Source organism: Thermobia domestica, chromosome 5 (assembly GCF_964235325.1).
Source record: "Thermobia domestica chromosome 5, izTheDome1.hap1.1, whole genome shotgun sequence".
Classification (NCBI taxonomy): domain Eukaryota; kingdom Metazoa; phylum Arthropoda; class Insecta; order Zygentoma; family Lepismatidae; genus Thermobia; species Thermobia domestica.
Genome location: NC_137458.1, coordinates 269,244,056 through 269,265,791, shown reverse-complemented (window position 1 = coordinate 269,265,791; position 21,736 = coordinate 269,244,056). Strand labels below are relative to the sequence as shown.

The 21,736-nt window shown below is 35.5% G+C and overlaps 1 protein-coding gene across 1 annotated transcript; it reads right to left on the bottom strand.

Moving 5' to 3' along the window:
* Positions 1–5,152: 5,152 nt before the first annotated feature.
* LOC145686600 (uncharacterized) lies at positions 5,153–11,975 on the bottom strand. Its single transcript, XM_081760056.1, has 2 exons — positions 11,816–11,975; positions 5,153–5,768 (listed from the first exon to the last, which is right to left on the bottom strand). Exons 1-2 carry the CDS (start codon positions 11,822–11,824, stop codon positions 5,379–5,381), a joined length of 399 nt encoding a protein of 132 aa, XP_081616182.1. The 5' UTR covers positions 11,825–11,975; the 3' UTR covers positions 5,153–5,378.
* Positions 11,976–21,736: the final 9,761 nt, after the last annotated feature.

Here is a 21,736-nt window from a genome sequence, read left to right as displayed (position 1 = left end):
TTTCCAAAGTCAAACGAGCGATGGATTGCACTATAGGTTAATAAAAACACCAAAATAAGTGTTCTAAATTGAAAAAAAGTATCCGAACATCTTAATAAAAGTGTACATCCCGAAACGATAAGTTTGGTTTTAATAGAACCAATTTACATGGTAGAGTAGCCAGTAAAATACCGTTCAAGAGCAAGTGCAATAAACAAAAAAAGACTAAGTTTTGGATTTAAAAAATAAAGATTTTTCGTTTAGGAGCACTGTGTTATTCACGGAGGAAAGAAAATTTAATTTGTTCCGCTCAGATGGTCAATGTTATATCTGGCGAAAACCTAATGAACTACGAGAGCGTAATCTATGATCCACGATGAAACATGGAAATGGCTCGGTAATGGTTTGGGGCTGTATGTCCGGTGCTGGTCCAGTTAAAATATGTAATCGATGGAATTATGGACCAAACAAAGTATTTAAACATTCTGAAGCAAAACTTGGCACAAAGTGCTGAAACATAGGGAATAACAGAGATAACGATCCCAAGCACAAAATACTCATGTGCTTTTGTGGCTCCTGTATAATTATCCGTATGTGCTGGAAACACCTCCGCAATCTCCAGCTATTAACGTTATTCAGCACATATGGGCTTATTTGGAAAACCAATTAAAATATCATATACTATTAGAACAAATGAAGACTTGGAATCAGCACTTCAGATTTAATGGGCAAAAATTGATCCTTCCTTCTGCAGAAAACTTGTAAAATCCATGCCCGAAAGACTGAAAGCGATCATGAAAAATAAAGGATTGACAACACTATATTACGATACATCTGATAAACACTATTGACAACACTATATTAAAATTTTGCTACAAATTAAGTGTCCGAGTTCTTTTTTGACATGGATTTACGCCATGTTTTCACTTTTGATGTTTTTAGAGTCATGAAAGTGAGTTTTGTCATTGATGTTTCAATTTTTCATAAGTAAATAATATAAAGTAATTAAAATATTTTTTGTTCTCTGAAGAATACTCTTGGAATATTTATTCCTCTTGGAACGTGTAAGTAGTTATATATCCGACTTCTTTATTGAGCCACTGTAATTGTTAATGAAATTGTTTGACAGCATCAATACGACTCTCCCACCTTGTATCACTAAGAGGTTTTAATGTGAAATTGGATACGTATTTGTGTAGGAGACCAACGATATGTGGAACTAGAAAAATAAATGTAAACTTTTTATAATACTAAAATAAAAAAAAAAAATAAACTTTACATGTTCATTCCAGGAACACAATTTTAAAACTAAATTCAATGAATGGGAGCTACAAGGGATGGAGAAAGCTCGACTATTTACGTTTATTTATTTATTTATTTATTTATTTTTAAGCACCTGAACGCTTCCCTTTCATGTTACCACCGTTATCATATCCTTGCCCACGCCTGTTTAAGAGGGAAATTTTCAATTATTCTATTAACCCTTCTCAACTAATGGTAGATTTTTCTGAAGAATCATTTATGCACAAACATACCACAAGATGCTTCTCAGTGGATGGTTAAATACCTTGATCTACTCTTACGAAATGAACAAGTTTCAAAAATTAGAAAACATTTACAGAATAGGCCCTACTTATTTTTTATAACTCGCAAACTCAAGTGCTATTCTATTGCATAGTGAAAGGAAACATATAGGTCTACTTAAAAAAAACCTCTCTAATACGAGACATAGGCCATAACCGGTCATAAGTTTGAACGGAGGGTCTCAACCCACGAGACCGCCCTGCATTCTATTGAGTAACTATTTTTCAGTGAAATCATTTTCCTACCTTTCTTCCTTCATATGTGCTCCTGAGCCGGTGGCAGTAACGTCGTCGCCGATGAAGTTTCCTTTGTTTTTTCTTTCTTTTTTTCTTTTTACTTTCGCGCTAAATTTACTGTGAAGTGTAACATAATAAATCAACAATGAATATGAAATCATTTAGGACAGCTAACACAATTATTAAAAGGGCGGATCAGAGTGGGGACGATCGCCCCCAAGAAGAGGAAATTTTCTTATTTTATAAATAAATGAAACCCATTCCAGGGTTTGGAGCTCCTAAAAGTAGCTCTAAGTAGCAGTATTACAACCCACTGCCCACCCTCCAGAAGTCCGTCCTGGATCCGTCCCTGATTATTAAGATTATTGAGTACTGATAAAATTTCCAGGAATTGACAAAATATAATCGCCGAACTCCACACTGCACCGACAAAAGTTTGTCTTATAGGTTTATTGAAAGCGGAAGAGTTCTTCTGGTGGACTTATAACAAACGAACACGATAGTAACTAAAAATTCCACGTACACTGAAAAAAATCCGTTCTCCGGACAGCGGTATATTGTACAGTAAGGGACACTTCTGAATGGTACAGCCATATGGAAATTTACGGAAAACTGCTCCATCAATTGAGTCTAAAGCATTTGCCAGGAAGTATTGCAACTGAATTAGCTTTAAAGAAAGGCGGATGGCATAATCGACAGGCACTGAAAATTACCGTATACTTGGGCGAAATTTTCACTACCGTCTACAGCATAATTTCTCCAAAATGAGATGAATCTCAGACGTGTAGTTCTTATAGCAAACATATTACTTGATATTTGTCCTATTCGTAAAGATAAATTGAAACAAAAAATTGAAGTCCAATTCTGCTCACTCTTTCAGTCGTGTTCATTCATATTATGAATAACTTATATACAACAGGTTGAATCTCTGAAATGATTGGGGTTGGAGTGGTCATAAATGTTTCCATAGTTAGAAGTCTGGATATTCAAACCCGCTTAACGTGGGGACTTGCTTATGTGAAATTTCGTATAACAGACGCGCCGTATTGGATTCAAAATAAAGGAGTTCTTTATTTTGTTTTTTTTAAAAATCTGTAATGTTGATAATTTAGTGAATACCCTCCGAGTTCTCAGTTACATATTCCTGTTGTTTGTCAGTAAATTTGACTATTAATAAGCAACTGTTTTGAACGAACTGAAAAGGCTCTTTATAAAAGCAAGCCAGAATAAGTAACGCTTAGATGAGTGGTTAGAGTCGTGCTTTTCTAGTCCCGCAGTTCGGGTTCAAATCTCGTCTTTCCCCTTTACACAATTTTTAAAATGTTTCATTTAAAAGGCTGAGCTCCAGTTGGATGCTCCTAAATGAAAGATAATCTCCAGATGAGAAATTTAGTGAAGATGTAATCCTGAAAATAAAGGAAGAAAAATGGAGAAAACCAGTTACAGAGTTAATTCTGGTAATCGTTCTATATTATCCGTTTGATATTATCCGTTAATTTCTTGCATTTTAAAGTTGTTGTTTGTTGACACTATATTCTCCTGCTTTCTCTCTGTGTCTCAATGTGTAAATTTTCACAAATATTGAACAAATCATGAACCCTCAGTTATATTTGCAACCTAACTGGAAATACGTTAATACGGATAAGTTCTCCAACTCGTCTGAGTGTTATCAAATTTTGCATTTTTAATATTTACAAATAAATTATCAATAGTTAGCATTTTCTAAAATCATTTAATAAATAATGAAATTAGCAATTCCTTCTTTCGAAGTAGTATTACGTATTAATCAGTGGCGCCAGAACCTAAGAGCTCACGCTCTGTTAGACCCCCAAAATTTTCATTGGAGGTTGGGTTCTTTCCCTCAAATGATCCATCCATATTTTTAATTGATTTGCTGGTTGGACTGCTGTTAATAGTTTCAAAACTCAGCGCAAAGCTTTGAGTTAGTTAATAAAGACCTACTACAGATGCCGTATAATCTATCCGTATATTATTTGATACTCGAATATGTATAGTTATTTGAACTAAGTAAACTTGTTTATATAATCCCTCATTTGAGTTAACTACAGTATAAGATTAACTAAGTCCCTCAACTGTTAACTTTTCGTCGGCGTTTCTAGTGTCAGTATTTTTTTAAGTGTCTGTGTATAATTTTACATGTGTATCACACAAAAAAGAATTATTGTGAGTACAAGTATCCAAAGACTCCCTTTTGTCATTTCATCAGCCTGCGTTTCCCTCCACTTCTGAATCTCTCCACACTCTTTACTAATTGTTCTTTTAACAGGTGGGGGCAACTTCATGCTGCTGTTCTAGCTGCTCTACCAGGCGTAATTAATCTTGGAGCGGGCGTTAGTTGGGTTGCCTAACTCACGGATTTTGTACATCAAGAATTTATGTGGCCCGCTGTACGAGAATTTTCAGTGCCACCCGTCTTCCTTTAAAGCTAATTCGGTTGCAATACTTCTTGGCAAATGCTTCGGACTCAACTGGTGGAGCAGATTTGCTGTAAATCTCCATATGGCCGCACCATCCAGAAGAGTCCCTTACTGTATAAATATACGGAATCCTCTTGCTTATTACAGAAATTAGTACGGAGCATACGTTATCCGTATGCTACATAGGCCTTGTCCTTAAATGTTACATCATGCCGTTGCAAGATGTCTGATATCTAACAGTCTTCCTTTTATTAAATACATATATGTATGTTATCTTCGTCAGTCATATGTTATATACGTCCATTTGAATGTGAGATCCTGACCGTTCTAAGACCGCCCTAAGCTGAAATTTACTGAATGGTGCTACACGTAGTTATTCGGTGAAATGCTTCAATTTCAAAATTTAGAAATCAAATTTAATATTAAATGTATTAATTTCATGTATAATTTAAAAAAATAAAGTTAATTTGCATAGAACAAGAGAGGTTTAATAAATGTGCAGATAAAAACAGTAAAATTCCTGCTCACTGCAAAGAAGAAAGAACTTATTCCCAGATAAATCATTGGGCTGAAAAATAAAAAAGACACAGCGAACTTGGATATTGTACAGTTTCCTATGTACTACGTTGTTCAAAAAATTCTGGTTACTTACGTCCCTTAAAAATAATAATAGTTCTAATAAAAAGATGTAATTTTATCCATAAGCCCTGTTTCGATATTATATCTTTATTTTAATCCGAAATACTCAACTGTTACTACTATGATTATGAAAAAGATGCCTCTCACACAGGTTTTCTATACATTTCCTATCAACATTTATAAAAGGGCATATGAAATCTACATCAAACTATTATCCCTCAAATGTAAAATGGTTTTATTCTGTAAACAATTGGATAATAAAACTGAACAACTCTATTAGTTTCCTTCGATTTATTGATTTTTAAAATTTTTTAGAAAAAAATAACTAACAGAAATAATACAGTTTATATTAGTACCAAAACAAAAAGAGAAATAATTCATCTATTATTTTTAATCCATTCGCCTCTCAGTTTGGTTGCCACTAGTTCAACCTCTATGCTTCTGATGTCCAAGGTATAACGAATAACCATCATTGCTATTTGTTTATTTGTATGGCTGGCAATTAAACAATCACCCTGGTGGCAAGTACAGGAAGTCCGTATGTAGTTGCTGGCGTAGGCGGTGCGTACACAGTAGTAGGTGCAGGTAGTCCATATACAGTAGTTGGTGCAGGTGGTGGTGGTGGAGGAGCATATACTACTGCAGGGGCTTCATACACTGGAACTGGAGCTGGAGGTGGTGGCTCATATATTATTGTTGGTGCTTCATATACTGGTACTGGAGCTGGAGGAGGAGGGGGTGGAGGTGGAGGAGGTGGTGGTGGTGGTGGTGCGTAAACTGGAGCTGGAGCAGCATACTGTGTAACTAACGGTGGTGTTGCGTATACGGTGGCTGGCTCAATTATAGCCACATCAGCCAATGTAACCGTTACAGTTAAAAGCAGGACGAGGAACTGTAAAACAAAATATCCAATAAATAAATCAGCATTACATTTTCCATTTAGCTATTACTATACTTTACATAATATTATCATGCTTCCATGTATTATCGCAATTTTTTTCTATGATTTTCAATAATTCTTAATGACTCTTCTTCTTTATGACTCTTGGTTGGCATTTTGGTAGTTCAAATTTTTGATCTGTAATATTACACAATTTTAATATTTTTAAAGAATAAGTATTATTTTAATAATACATCAACAGGCTACTTTTGTTAGAAATTTTGAAATTGTTAAATCAAGGATCTTTAACTTAAAAGAAAAAAGAATGGAAAATCATCGACTGTATCCTTTTTTTTTTACAAACCTTTTTAATTTTTTTTTTCTTTAAATGAAGTAGCATCTAAGAAAGCCCAACGCTTTGTTACACTGTAAAAACTGAGGTGTTGAAACAACACAAAATGACTACTACTTTAGCGTGTTACTTGTGTGTTAATCCAGCACCAAGCACATCGCCTTTCGAGCATATCAGAAACAAATAGTTACTTCCTGAGAAAATTTGCATTAATATTTATCGTTTGATATGAGAAAAGCTTTGTGAAATATATTTGACACTCATGCCAAGTAACAAATAATGTTTTCTGTAATCGGTCACAATAATATTGTTGTAAACCTGTGAATCATCTGATAAGAGTTACATAGGTAATAGTTCTGCCATCTTCTGTTCATACTCGCTAAGACACAAAAATAACAGATAAAGAGAATAAATGAAAGCATTGCTATCTGTGTAACTGTTGTCAGATGATTCACAGGTTTACAACAATATTATTGTGACCAATTACAGAAAACAGAATGTTATTAATTACTTGGAATAAATGCGAAATATATTTCGCAAAGATTTACGTATACCAGTGGTGCCCAACCCCCCTCATGTCCATGACGCACCCCCCTCAATTGTCTATCTGTAGGTGTTCTTCCATGAAAAAAATCTTTTCGATTAATTTTTACACCCCCTCAGACATATTTATATAGATTTTTACCCCCCCCCCAATATTTCAATGACGCAGTTTGCGTCATAGCCCCCTTTGTGGGCACCCTTGCGTATACCAAACAATAAAAGCAATGCAAATACTCACAGCCAGTAACGAAGTATTTCTGATATGCTCTGCAGGCGATGTGCTTGGTGTTGAATTGACACACAAATAACACGCTGAACTGGTAATCATTTTGTTGTTTCAACACCTCATTTTTTGCTGTGTATGGTTCCTTTTCATGACACTTTGCAATAGTAGAAAGCTTAAGTTTATTCAATGCCTACACCATGTTTTTTATTCTTAACCTATTGAAATACAGTAGAGCACCGATTATCAGAGCTAATGTTCATCTGACTAACCTCGGTTAATCGGGATTCGGAAACACAGACTTGCAAAATAAACGACAGTAATGGTAATTTACGTAAGTAGTAAAGGCTTGAGGTACAATATAATAATTAAATGGGCCTATATTAATTGTTGTACAGCACGTTCAATTGTTCAGGCTCAGATAATCGTGGCTCTACTATATTTGGTAAAATGTTCTTTCTTTTTTTTTACGAAATGAAATTGAATTTTAACGGCTTGATTTTACCAAATTATTCTTCAACTTGATTTAAGTGTTCCTTGATTTGGGAATAAAATGAAATTCATATCAAGTAATATTACATTTACATGAGATCTGACCAGAAAAAAAAAAAAAACTGAACTTTCAAAGAAATACTGATCAACCAAGTTGTACTTGACTTATTCCATGCCAGCACAGATTAGTGGGATTCTTCTCAAGGATATTAACTGTAATTGCATCATTCTGTCTTTTATTATTGTGAGACTGCAAGCGTTGGAGTTGTGTTCCATACTTGTGGAAATTTTGTGGTATTTCAAAAATGAAGATTTCGGAAGAGCAGTGTATGTGTGTGCATCAAATTTTATTTCGAATTGGGCAAGACATGAACAAAAATATTGAAAAAGTTTTTTTTTTTTTTTTTTTTTTTTTTAAGAGTAGGGAAAATAATTTAGAAGTCGAACCCAGTGTTATGAGCGGTTTCAACGTTTAAAAGCAAGAAGAATATCTATTGAAGATGAAGGAAAAACGTCGATGTCTACCAATATCATATGATGACATTATGTTGAGAAAGTTCCCGATGTTATATGGAAGAGTCGTTGTTTGATCGTCCGGCGAAATAGCTGAGGAAGTATGAACAGTACACTATTCTGTTATGTGTTTCAAGTAGAGAAACTGAACATACATCATGTTGTTACAAGATTCGTTCCATGGTACCTAAAAAAATGAACTGAAAGAAATACGTGTGAAGAAATTTTCGAAATGAATGCGATAGCTTCCTGAAAAAAAAATAAAAAAAAAAATCATAATAGGTGACTGAGACTTGGGTCTTGGTTCTGAAGTTGAAACAAAGCCATAATCATTCCAATCGATGGTGAAATCTTCACCGAGAACCACAAAAGCAACGCCAAAATCGTTTAAATGTTAAAGTGCTGCTTATTGTTTAGTTATTTGTGATTTTGTTCATTATAACTGCCTTCCATGTGCGAGGGAGGTTGTGAGAAAGAAGAAATCAGAAATGGTAATAGATACCAGGTACCTGTTTTTTTTTTTTTTTTTTTTTTTTTTTTTATCAAACAATCCAGCCGCTCAAGGTAACATAACATGACTATTCACAACACTCTACCAGAACCGGAAATATTATTACTCCCGAATTCAATTTGGATTTCCGTAAAGCAGAAACGGTAAACGCTACCAAGATGCTCTTTTTGTAATCGATTCAGCTTCCTAAGAATAGGTTTCATCTCCTCTCTTAGCCCTCGATTCAAACCGGAAGTGGTTCAAATAAACGATTGTTTTTGTTTTAACCTTTATCGCTATGGTACAAGAACATTAAGAAATAGCGAGTAATGGAGTTTTGATGTGGTTTCAGCATCCGAGAAACAGGTTCTATCTTTGATCTTGTTACTCTATTTCAACCAGTGCACTATTTCTAGTTTGAGTAGGGGGCGCGGTGGCTCAGTGGTAGAGCGATCACCCCCGGTGCTTAGGGTCCCTGGTTCGATCCCAGCTCGCGCCGTGTGGACTTTATGGTGGACAAACACCGTGCTCGTGGGTTTTCTCGGGGTACTCCCGTTTCCTCCCACTTTCTTCATTCATTTCTCATAATCACCGTCTCATTTAGCCTAGCCGGCATAACCGGGGGACGTAAACCTCGAAGATTTCACTTCATTTTATTTCAAGTTTGAGTATTGAATTCGCATAGTTTAGTAGTCTTAAGTTTGACAGTATGAAACGATACTCATTTCTCTGTTTTATGATATACTCTATGAAGAATGATCCGAACAAGATAATTCGAATGCAGGGGTTCATGTTTAAATAAGAAATCACTACAAATCAGATCATTTTTAAATCAGCTTACCTTTAGCTAACATTGTTACACTCTCAAAAACTCTTTCATTTTAACTCTTTATTATCAGTTGTGACTAAAAAAGGTTTGCTTATCCATGGCTTTTGTACAGTTCTAAACGAAACGTCACATATTTCAAAACACAGATACCTGAGTACAGATACCTCTATACCTACTTTACTAATTTTGTGATTAAAGATATTCATTAACCTTTGTAGATCTTTTGTACTATTGACAACCAGCGCAATATCATCAGCATATGAAAAGAGTAGTACTACATGCTCCTGTCTTCTTTTACAACTCCATATATCGGCAGCCTTCATGGTACAGTTTAAATTTAATCATTGTGGTGCATTTCCGAAATGTAGCAAAATTAGGTTAAGTTCAGAAGTTTTGTAGTAAGTTTTCAAGAGTTTAAATTCGGTTAAGCTGATATAATGTTATTCAGGTTTTGCATGCATTTTCTAATTTAGATTAAATTTTGAATAGTTACTCGTATACTGTGCAAATAAAGACATGATAATGTTGAGACAAAGATAAAGCTGTTAGTTCGTTAGATTACCGAAGATGTGGCATAAAATACAACTACTTTCAGATAGTAATACGTCATCATGTATCATTTGCTTCAGAAGCCTAGTATAACCCAATCCTTCTTCATACAGTTTACAGTTAGGTCTGGCGTCTTCATAACGGGCGAATGTGCATTCTAAATAAAATTCTTATCTTTATATTAAATAATTATTCAAATTATTTGCCATATGCACTAATTCAAAATATGTATACACCATACATATTCCATTAACTGTATAACTATTAATACAGTATTTAACTTCATTTAACAATTATACACACTCTATTCCTGTTATTACACACAGATTCTACGGTAACTGTCATGAAAAGGCTTAAAGTACAGGCTTACAAAAGAATTATTTAGAACAGGATCTTCATTAACACAATATTATCATGAATGTTGCTATGCCGCAGTAGGTAATTAACGTGTCTGAAATTAATTTTGTTATATCCTTTCGATTCGTGCTTCATCGTCATGTATTACAAGCAGAATACGAATAAACTCATCAATTTATGTAAAATTCCAATATGAAAACAAGAAACTGGCAATTTTGGATTATTGAAAACATTTGGAGTTAGTATTTGCGCATTCTGGATTCAATTAGTGGCATGGCTATGCAGTAGCATAGGAAAAGGGGAAGCAAAGCTTCCCGAAGATTTGCTTAGTTAATCATTTTATCCATCTTCGTAACACACAAAATAAATATTTCCGGACAATATATAAATTAAATTTAATATTACCTTGAAAAAGGCCACTAAATATTATTTTCTTCAAAGATAAATTTACTGAGTTATGAGCACAATTAAAACGTATTCAAGCATTAAGTTACTTTGTATTTAAATTATAACAATCATTTCATCTGAAATCGGAAGTATTATAACTGCAAATCGATTTTCTTCTTTTTTCTACAATATGATACAGACCAACGATCACATTCCTGTAGTACTTTCCATTAGAGTTATTTATTGGTGCAGATAGATAATATGTTGGTTACATCATGTGTTTCTCAATATCAAAATTTATATTGGTTGATGATTCATGGACAAAAGAATAAATAAATTGAAACTTGAAATAAATAAATAAGAAACAATGAAAAACCATTAACAACAGCATAGCTGTGATGCTGGAGCATAACACTCTTTATATTTTGTATCCTATTTTTGGGTTAAGCATTTCTGTCACTGCCATATCTAAAACTAAATTAAGCAAAAAACGACTTGAAAGTTCACCCTGCCTAACTCTTCTGTTTATAGCTAGTTGCACATCAGAACCCTGGCTTCCTTCTAAGTGAAATATTTTTTAAAAAAAAAGAGAAAAACTTAACTAAATATGTCTTTTCATTATTCCAAGTTAAATATCGAAATACAAAATTTCATGTTTGTAACCACAAGAGATTACGAAATATATTCACCTTATCACAGTTGGCAATTTCCACTATTTACTGTTCCCATCTCTTTTCTTCGTTTCTACTATAGTGTGTCAAAAACCACTAAACATTAACCTGACTTAGTTATTTTAAATCAAAACTCGAAATACCAAATTTCATGTTAAAAGAGATCCTTTTACATTTTAAAAATCACCCCTCCGGCCAAGTAGTAATTTTTAAAAACATATAGTGAATCTCAGTGCTGCATTGAAACGAGAAATATTTCCTTCCCCCACCGGGATTGTTGGGGCACGGTATCACAGTGGTGTAGCACTTACCTTTGGTGCGCGGGGTTCTTGGTTCAATCCCGGACAAGTAAGTTTGTGGTAAACACTATCGTATCTGTGAGTTTTTCTCGAGATACTCGTGCTTTCCTCCCACTTTCTCATTCCACCAATGCTTTCATCATCATTCATTTGCCATAAGCAACTTCTCCTTTATTCTGAAAGGCATTTCCCCCTGGGATCGAACTCGGATTGCCCAATTGCCATGCAGACGGCTTATGGACACGCTACCGCGCCTCTTTTATGTAACATCATGAAAATTATGGTTTTGAAAAAATCAATAGAATAAGACATTAAGCTGAACATAAATGAACTAAAAATCTTAAGGATACTTACAGACTTCATATTAAATGTTGCTTCTTTAGTATCAAAACTGTTGAACTGTGACAAGATTTTTAAATTTTCCGTTTTTATACTTTTTTAAAAATCACATGTTGTCAGTTATTTTAATGTAAATAACAAAATATTTAGACTCAACGTAACTGATAAGTCAGGTAGCGAAGAAAATAGAGGACTTTTTGTAGATGTATGTTTGAATACGTTTTGTTCCGATAATTATCGTACCTTCTACAGCTAATGTTGTTTGTAATATGTAAAGTTTAACAAGATTTGTTGATAAAAGTTTTGTCTTACTGTCTCAAGTGCAATCATTTTTTTTTTTATTATTATTTCAAAACTAATGCCTCAGGGTTAGGGAAAACTTTTACTTTTCATGGCAGTATCCTTTTCCAGTGAAAAACAGCAAAACATGTTTTAAGTTACTAAGAAATTTGGTACATTAATATTAATTATCTTTACCTATGACTTGAGCAGATAATATACTTAAGAGCTTTTATCTTTATAAATCTACAGGAACCATGAACAAAAAATTGTATTACATATTTCACAGAGGTAAACGAAAAATATTTTCTATCCGCGTTCATGTGTAAGGTCGCAGTATCGCTCCAAGATCTTTGAAGTGAGAAAAGCTTCAATTCTAGCAAATAGAAGGCAAGAACAATAAATCAGTGGTAGAGCGTTCACATCTGGTGCATGGGGTCCTTGGTTTGATACCAGCTTCTGTCAAATGAACTTTGTGGTGGACAAACACCGTGTGCGTAGATTTCCTCGGGATTTTCCCGTTTCCTCCCATTTTCTTCATTCCACCATTTAATTCATTCCTCATCATCACCATCTCCTTTAGCCTAACCGGTATAATCATGGGACGTAAAACTTAAAAATTCCATTTCATATTTACAAGAACCATAAATTACCGAGTAAGATATTTCTTCAATTAAACAATATACATTAGGCATACATGCAGAAATTTATTTCGGGGGCTCCATATTCAATATGAGGACAAATTATAATAAAATTCGTAAAATTACCCCCAAAATTAGACTAAATTCACAGAAAAGTCGGGAATTCAGGTGGTTAGTACGGGTCCCCATGATTCATCGCCTAAGTATTTCCCTATTACACACGGGGGCGCGGTGGCTCAGTGATAGAGCGTTCACCTCCGGTGTTTGGGGTCCCTGGTTCAATCCCAGCTTGTGCCGTGTGGACTTCGTGGTGGACAAACACCGTGCTCGTGAATTTTTCTCGGGGCTCTCCCGTTTCCTCCCACTTTCTTCATTCCACCATTTCACTCATCTCTCATCACCACCGTGTCCTTTGGCCTAACCAGCGTAAGCGTGGGACGTAAAACTTCAGATTTAATTTCTTTGTTTTTTTTTTTTTTTTTTTTTTCCTGTTACACACATTTCCTATTTAAGAATGTAATTTACAACTCCAATATCGGGAGACTAAACGAAACGATTGTTCTACGTATATAGAACAGTCCAAATAGAGTACGTTTTATCAAATTTCTAGAACAAAATTTTCACTCTAGAAGTGAAAAAGATAAGTTTGAATTTTGCGCACAAGACGAGACTAGACTTAAAATAAGATTTTCTCGCTTTGTCTCGTAAATATTGTAGAAATCTCGTCTAGTCTTGTCTTGAACATCTGTCGTCTCGCAATTAGAGGAAAATGAGGTAGAATCAGATAGCTATCGTTTGATTTCCTCTGGGAGCTAAAGTTGTTAATAATTATACATATGATAAGTACCGGTATAGATCGCAGTTTACTATTATGTCTTTACAAATTGTGGAGCTTTATTATTTATTGTTAAGCTTTTAGTCTCGTCTAGTGACAACACTATTTATTATTATTTTGTCCTTTAATAATCAGAAGATAAACCAAATAGTATATCTGAAATGGAATGAGCTATATATATATTCTCCGTTAACTGTCTGTTTAATCTAGAAGTGGTTAAAATTAAACATTTCCGATTTCAACACTTATTGCCTTAGAACAAAAACAGAAGGCATAGCTAGTAATGGATTTTTGATATTAATTCAATGTCCTAAGAACAGGTTCAATCTTTGATCTTATTAATGTACTGCAACCAGTAGTTATAGATATAGTAGTTATAGTACTTGAAATTGAATTCCCATACTTTAGAAGTCTACCATAGTTTCACACAATGAAACGAAACTCACTTATTTGTACTTAGTTTTGGATTTGAGTCTGTGCGGTCTTCGACTGTATTGTAATAATGGAATAATGATATTCATGTTGTTATAATCGTGTTTGGTACAAAGTTATAATTATTTATTCCATCCTTGGTGCATTGGTATGGATGATAAAGTTTAACATGTAATACTTAGTAGAAAATAAAAGATTTGATACGATTTCAGAAGGCTCCATTATATTCCACATCAAGATTGCAATTTGGACTGAAGTAGGTTGTCCATTTGCGGCTGTTGCATTACATTATCATAATAGTGAAAGAAGTCATGTTGTTCCTTGTAATCTGATAACAATATATCAACTGGCGCAGTTTACTTTTCAATCAACCATGACAGAGACCACGGCAAGGATGTTTATTTTTGTTATAGTAGAGATCAATGAATGCTGTGTTTACTTCAAATTTTGAGGTATCAGCAGGCTACCATTGTAAAATTGCAGCAAAATGAAAGTTTATCCGCTATATAAAAAATCCAAGCGAACTGAATGATCGTGTATTTAAATGTATCAAATGTAATCAAATTCACCCTCTTAACTTTTGCCCATCACGAAGAAGAAAATGCTACATGTGTTCCCAGTGAGATCGTTACGTAGTGGTCTGTACAAACCAGGCATCACGGAATACTCTCAATTTATTCAAGATTTTACACATAATAAGTTGGAACAAAAACACCATCAGCTGAAACTTAATCCCAAGAATAGGTTCCTTCTTCTCCGTTAGTCATCTCTTCAAACGGGAAATAATTGAAATTAGCCATTTCCAGTATCAATGTTTTTTGCCGTAGAACCAAAATGGAAACAGATAGCAACGAGTGGTTTTGTGCAAGTGATTTAACGTTACAAGACAACATATTATGACTACCAGCAACTATCTAATAAAACCAGAAGTTGTTTAACTCTACTATTTCTTTCGGTTTAAATATTGATTTCCATAGAACAAAAACGGTCATAGATATCGAGAATTTTTCTTTGTAATGAATTCAACATCCCAAGAGTAGTCTTTATCAGTGGCCGAATTAGCCCGGGGCAGGGGAGGCCTAGGGTCCCCAATTTTGAGGACAAAAGTAATTTAAGCTATTATTTATATATTTTTGAAAGTTTATAGAAACTCATGATAGACCTATACCTATCATAGTCTGAGTTCTGGCTGGCCCCCAGTTTTTGCCTTCTAGATTCGCTTCTGAGCTTTATCTTCTGAATTAATCTTCTATTCAAATCGTAGGAATCAATTATTTCCAGTTTCAACGTTTATTATGAGAACAAGAACGGTAAAGGATATCGTGATGCAGCACTTTGTCATCGATTTCCCTTGTCAATATAAGATTCCATGTTATCCATTAACGGTCTATTCGAATCGGAAGTTGTTAAAATTATCAATTTCTGATTTAAATGTTTTTTTTTTTTTTTTTTGCCCTAAAACGGAAACAGGTAAACAGATAGGAACATATAGTTTTATAGCATATGCTCAAGACAGCATATTATGACTATCCGCAACACTTTACTGAAACCAGAATGGTTTAAACTTACTATTACTTCTGGTTTCAGTAAAATATATCAAGAAACGGTATTATTAAATCGACTCGCTATACCAAGAGTAGAGTTCATATCCTCGGATAATCCTATATTCAAACCTGAACTGGTAGAAATCAACCATTTTAGTTGCCATGTTTATTGCTAAACGGTAAAAGATGCCGAGAAGCTGTTTCTGTAATCGATTCTATGACCAAAGAATACGTTACATCGCTTCCATTAACCTCTATTCGAACCGAAAGAGGTTGCAATTATCAATTTCTGGTTTCAACATTTTTCGGCGTAGAAGAAAATCGGTAACAGATACGAGATTTTTTTTTTGGTAAACAATTCAGCTTCTCAAGGCATCATATCATGTTCACCCGCAACACTCTAACGAAAAAAAAAATGAATTAATTTAAAATTTACTGTTAATACTGGTTAATACTGGTTTCAACAGAACAAAAATGGTAAAAGATAGGGCAATTTTTTGCAATTAAATCACCATCCCGAAAGTAAGCATCATCTCCTCCAATTACTTTCTATTCAAAGCAGGAGTGGTAGAAATCAATAATATGTGGTTTCATTGTTTATCGTTATAGAATAAAACAGCTAACAGAGTGTGATATGTGGTATTTTTGTAGTCGATTCAGTGTCTTAAGGGAACATGCCATGACCACCTGTAATACTCTACTGAAACAAAAAGTGATGGCAATTTACAGTAGTATTACTTCGGTTTCATTATTGATTTCCATAGAGAAAAAAGGGAAAAAGATGTCAGGAACTTTTTCTAAATCGATTTAGCGTTCCAAGAGTAGATTCCATCCTCTTAATTAGCCGTCTATTCAAACCGAAATTTGTAGAAATCAATCGTTTTCTGTTTCAACATTGGTCGCCATAGGATATAAACGGATAATAGCAAGAATCGGTTTTGCAAACTGTTCAGTCTTTCAAAAGTAGATACTATCTCATCTGTTAACCCTCTATTTAACCCAGAAGTGGAAATAATCAACCATTTCCAGTATCAACGTTTGTCGCCATAGGAAAAAAAAAAAAAAAAACGTAATAGATAACGAGAAGTGATCTTTGTGGGGGGGGGGGGGAGGAATCGATTCAGTGTCTCAAGACAACATACCACCAGGGGTAAAAGTGATGGAGAACGCGGAGGCCGGCCGTCCTCCCACATCCAAAAAGTATGTATGATGTCCCTCCAGCTCCCCAAAAAATTACAATGGGTAAAGATACTCAGGGGGGAAGGCGTGACGTCATGCCGCTACCTACTGTCTCCCTACCTTTTCAGATCTAATTTTACCCCTGCATACCACCACTAGTCGCAACAGTCTACCAAAGCAGTAACAAACAGATTCTGCGAATCAAGACTGAGTTTTCTCTCTCAAATTTTTATCTATGGTTTCAAATTCGCATCTGGGGGCCGCGGTGGCTCAGTGGTAGAGCACCTCTGGTGATTGGGGTCCCGAGTTTGATCCCAGCCCCCGCCAAATGAACTTTGTGGTGTACAAACACCGTGTGCGTGGGTTTTCTCGGGGTTCTCCCGTTTCCTCCCACTTTCTTCATCCACCATTTCATTCATTATTCATCATCACCGTGTCCTTTAGCCTAACCGGCATAACCGTAGGACGTAAAACTTAAAGATTTTCAAATTCGCATCTGACTAACAGACAGGCCAATTAAAAGTTAAGCTACGAGAAAAATTAAGAAAATTGCAATTTCCCTTAATTTTCACAACTTTCTACTGTCAAACCAATTTAGGCGAAACGAAAATTTTGCAAAACAAAGACCTATATATTGCCTAAAATTGAAGATATTAATTTTATGATTTACTAACATATGTATATATATTTTACTGTGAATCTCGATGTTCTCGTTTCTGTTTGAAAGGAACTTCATCATTATAATAATATTTTGCCACCAATGCCTAGTCGAATTTACTACCAGAATTGAGTTTGAAATATCAGAAAAAAATTAAATGAAATCTTTAGTTTAACGTCCCACGGTTATGCCAGTTAGACTAAAGGAGACGGTGATAATGAGAAATGAGTGAAATGGTGGAATGATGAAAGTGGGAGGAAACGGGAGAATCCCGAGAAAACCCACGAGCACGGTGTTTGTCCACCACAAAGTCCACACGGCGCGAGCTGGGATTGAACCAGGGACCCCAAGCACCGAAGGTGAACGCTCTACCACTGTTGAAATATCAGAACTAAACGGATGTCAACAGAGTAGAAAGTAGTTTGTGTAATGTGTATTAACCTCAGTTTTAAGTAAATAGTTTATTCGTCGTTGCAGTGTGAAAGTTTTAAAGATGTTTCAGATCTTGAATTCTATGTTAATGTTTGAGAGGGAAACAAAAGTCCCCTCACGGGGGCAAGGTGAGGCGCTTACCCCCTAAGAGGAAATTTTGCTTGGGAATATCGAAAACCCAACAGAATCTTTACATTAGTTACAGCAAAATTTGGAATTATATTTGAAACGTCGCTTATATTTGCCCCCCTTGGAAACCACAAAATGGTGCCCTTGGTTGTTATTCTAATGTTTTGTAGTATTTAATATGAATTAAAGAATTATTCTTAGGTCTATGTGGATATGGTGTAAACTGAGAATAGAATAGAACAAAAGTGGAAACTTTACGGATAAAATCTATTACTTTACAAAGAAAAAGTAATACCTACAGAATTGATTTATGCAATGCCAAGCCCTTAACTATAGTAGTGAAATAGAAATAACGTAAACAATGTAAACATGAAGGAAATACTAATTATCGAAAGAAAAAAAAAACTTATGCGCACTTTTCTAGTCTTGATGACCACCTTAACTCTTCTGTGGTTCTACTCGCCTGCCTTTGCTTGTTGAGACACTCTCAGCAGGTCCCCTAAATTTTCCAGTAACTCATGAAACAGATCTCCTCTAGTAAGCATATTTTATCCCAGTAAAACTTACCAATTATTTCAATGAAATGGTGAGGTCTGAAATAGAGTGTATTAATAAAACTTATAGTTCCTCCAAGACTTCGGCTCCCTGTACCCTATAGCAAGCCCGAAATAAGCCACAAAATTTGGGGGTGGGGCATGAATATGTTAGGGGGGCGAAGTCATTAAAAATTCTCTTACAAATATTTAAATTGTGCTTTTTTGTATTAATAATAGCATTTTGTGTTGGTATCTGGAGGAGCCTCCCCCTCTGGTTGTGGGCCTGCCCTATAGGCTAAAATTATTCTTAATTAAAAGTTTGCTTTTATTGTCATGAAAATTCCTTTTATTTAATTTTTAAAATTATTTTTTTTTTTAAATTTTGATCACCAACTAACTTACGGTTGAAGAAATATTAATACTCAAATTTAAATAGGCCTATAATACGAGCCTTGTCCGAACGACAACAACATAAATAATTTAGACTAAGGGAGACGATGATTAAGGCAAATGAATGATGATAGAAGGTTCGGTGAAATGAGAAAGTGGGAGGAATCGGGAGTAAAGCTACATGTACAATGTTATTCACCACAGAACATATTAAACCAGAAACTCCACACAACAGAGGTTAGCGCTCTACCACTGATCCACAGTGCCCTCGTCTTAATAAGAAACAGCAACTATTCATTCGCAAATAAGACAATACACTGTCAACTGCAATTCCTAGTGCCACCTATTGATGTCACGTAGGCAAGCAGAATACGTAGCGTAATAGCGAGCCCCCTTCAGGAGGCTGGCCCTTGGGAACCACTGGTTTAAAGTTTAAAGCAATGTAAAGTTGACCCAGGTATATTCATTCTAAAGAAAAGCACGGTTAACTTTACATTGTCTGGAACTATCTCCTGATTATATCGTTAACATACGCGTCTTTGGCTTAGGAGATCCGGATTCGATTCCCATATGCTTCGGATTCCACATGAAGCAGTAAGTCAATGTCTCATTATAATCTTAGTGTTGAAAGGGATGCTAAACTCCATCGAAATATAATGCAATTTACTTTGTATATTCCAGTTGGTATCCTTATGTGGTTCATAAAGAATGCTAGCTAATAATGGCCATCTATGATAGTTCAAGTTGGTGGGCATTTCTCGTTCAATTGAACCGAACATGGCTTATCAATAACCAGGGCCGGATCTACGAAATACTGCGCTCGGGGCAAAGAAGTTTTTCTGGCGCTCCCTTCCTCCCAAATCTAAATACTTTATGTTAGGAATTGGAACAAATCTTGTGTTAAAGTATATATATTTTAAAAAGTTGAAAATTATTGCCATCTTTCTCCCTTTTATAACTTTTACCCAAATGTGTGTACACATACGAGCTTCAAACCAATTAGGAAGCGTAGGTATATCCAAGAGTTAAAAAGTGAGAAGTATTAAAAGTCATTTTATCGTTTAATCAACTCACAAACCGATACATTATGCAATGTGTACGTTTTATTTATATTAAATATTTATGATATTTATTAAAACTTAAATTCTGAAACAGGTTCGTTTGCTGAAGCTCATTTACTTCGAAAATAAAATACTCTGTTATACTGAAAACAAAATTCTCAAGATTTCCCTTGCAAGAAATCCATAGTTGTCGAAGATGCAACCTTGTTACATACATGTATTCGGACCTATTGTGAAATGTCCTTCAGATTTTAACGCAAAGTAATATTAGTGTTGCAATAGAAAAAAACAAAAGAAATACATAACAATTTAAACAAGCTATAAAGGTAACCAAGAAAGTTTTGTCGCTTTTCCTGGAGACCTGTGTTCATTTGGCTCTCACATCACGAGTTGAATGCGAATAGACATAAGATGAAGTTCAGCTGTTGATGTGGATATATCCAACATACTACCTGGTTGTGGTAGTTCAGTTACACCGTGAACTTGCGTAAGGACAGAGTGAACATGGGACCTCGTCATAAGGGCGTGTATGCTGTACGAGTTTAAACTGGGGTCAAACGCCGCTGCAGCGGGCGGAAGATATGTCAGGCCTTTGGTGAGGTTGTCGTGACTATCGAATAATGCAGCTGTGGTTTAACAAGTTTAAGGACGGTGACGAAACACTTGAAGACGCACCACGTGCCGGAAAACAAACCCATGTACAAAATGAAGATCTTCAGGCAGCGATTGAGGCGACTAGTGCCCAGACATGTGAGGAACCTCCACCTCACTCAATTCAGTGTGAGTTGAGAAACCTCCACCTCAACGCACACCTCCATCAACGTGGGAAGCATTACAAGCTGGATCAATGGGTCCCACATGATTTGACTCTGGGCCAGAAGGCAACGTGAGCAGACACCTGTGTTTCTCTGCTGTCTCGTTTGAAGAAGGAGCCATTCCTGAATAGGGTGTTTACATGTGATGAGAAATGGGTCCTGTACAAAGCTCCACGGCGCCGTCATCATTGGTTAGCATCCCATGAACCGGTTGCAAAACAGCCGAAACCAGAACCACACCAGAAGTAGGTCCTCCTGTGTGTTTGATGGACTGCTGCTGGTCAGAGCATTAATGCAACTGCGAACTGTCAGCAGTTTGGAGCCAGCACTTCTGAATCACAAAGGGGTCCTCCTTTTACAGGACAACGCTAAGCCCTACGTGGGTAGGATGACCCAGAACACCATTCTACGCCTTGGATGGGAAACACTATTGCATCCGCCATACTTCTCGGACATTGCACCGTCTTATTATCATCTGTTCCATTCCTTGGACGCCTTAGAGAACGCCAGTTCAAATCCCTAGTAGAGGTGCATTTTGATACCTTCTTGACACCTTCTTCGCTTCACAGTTCACCAAGGTCTACCTTGATTGTATTCATGGCCTTCCAGTACGTTGGCAATAGGTCGTCGATGCTGATGGGGACTATTTTTGATCTTCCAGGTACGTCTTAGGTGACATATTGATGTTTGAATGTGGTAAGTGAAAAAGCGACAGAACTTTCTTCGTTACCTTTATATTTAGAAACATTTTTCTATGAATACGGGCCCTTAACTTGATAATCTGTAGCTTCCTCTTCTTCTGTTGGCTCAGGAAATTCTTCATTGGTTTACTTTATGATTCCTCCTGTGTATGTATATTGGTTTTTCAGTTGTATTCTTGGCTTCACTTTATGTGCGAGCTTTCCACCTTTGTGTAGATAAGTATGTAACTCAAAATCAACTTTCCGCAAGTGATATTGACTTTTCTCATGTGTATATTGGCTTTTCACGTGTCTATATCGCCTT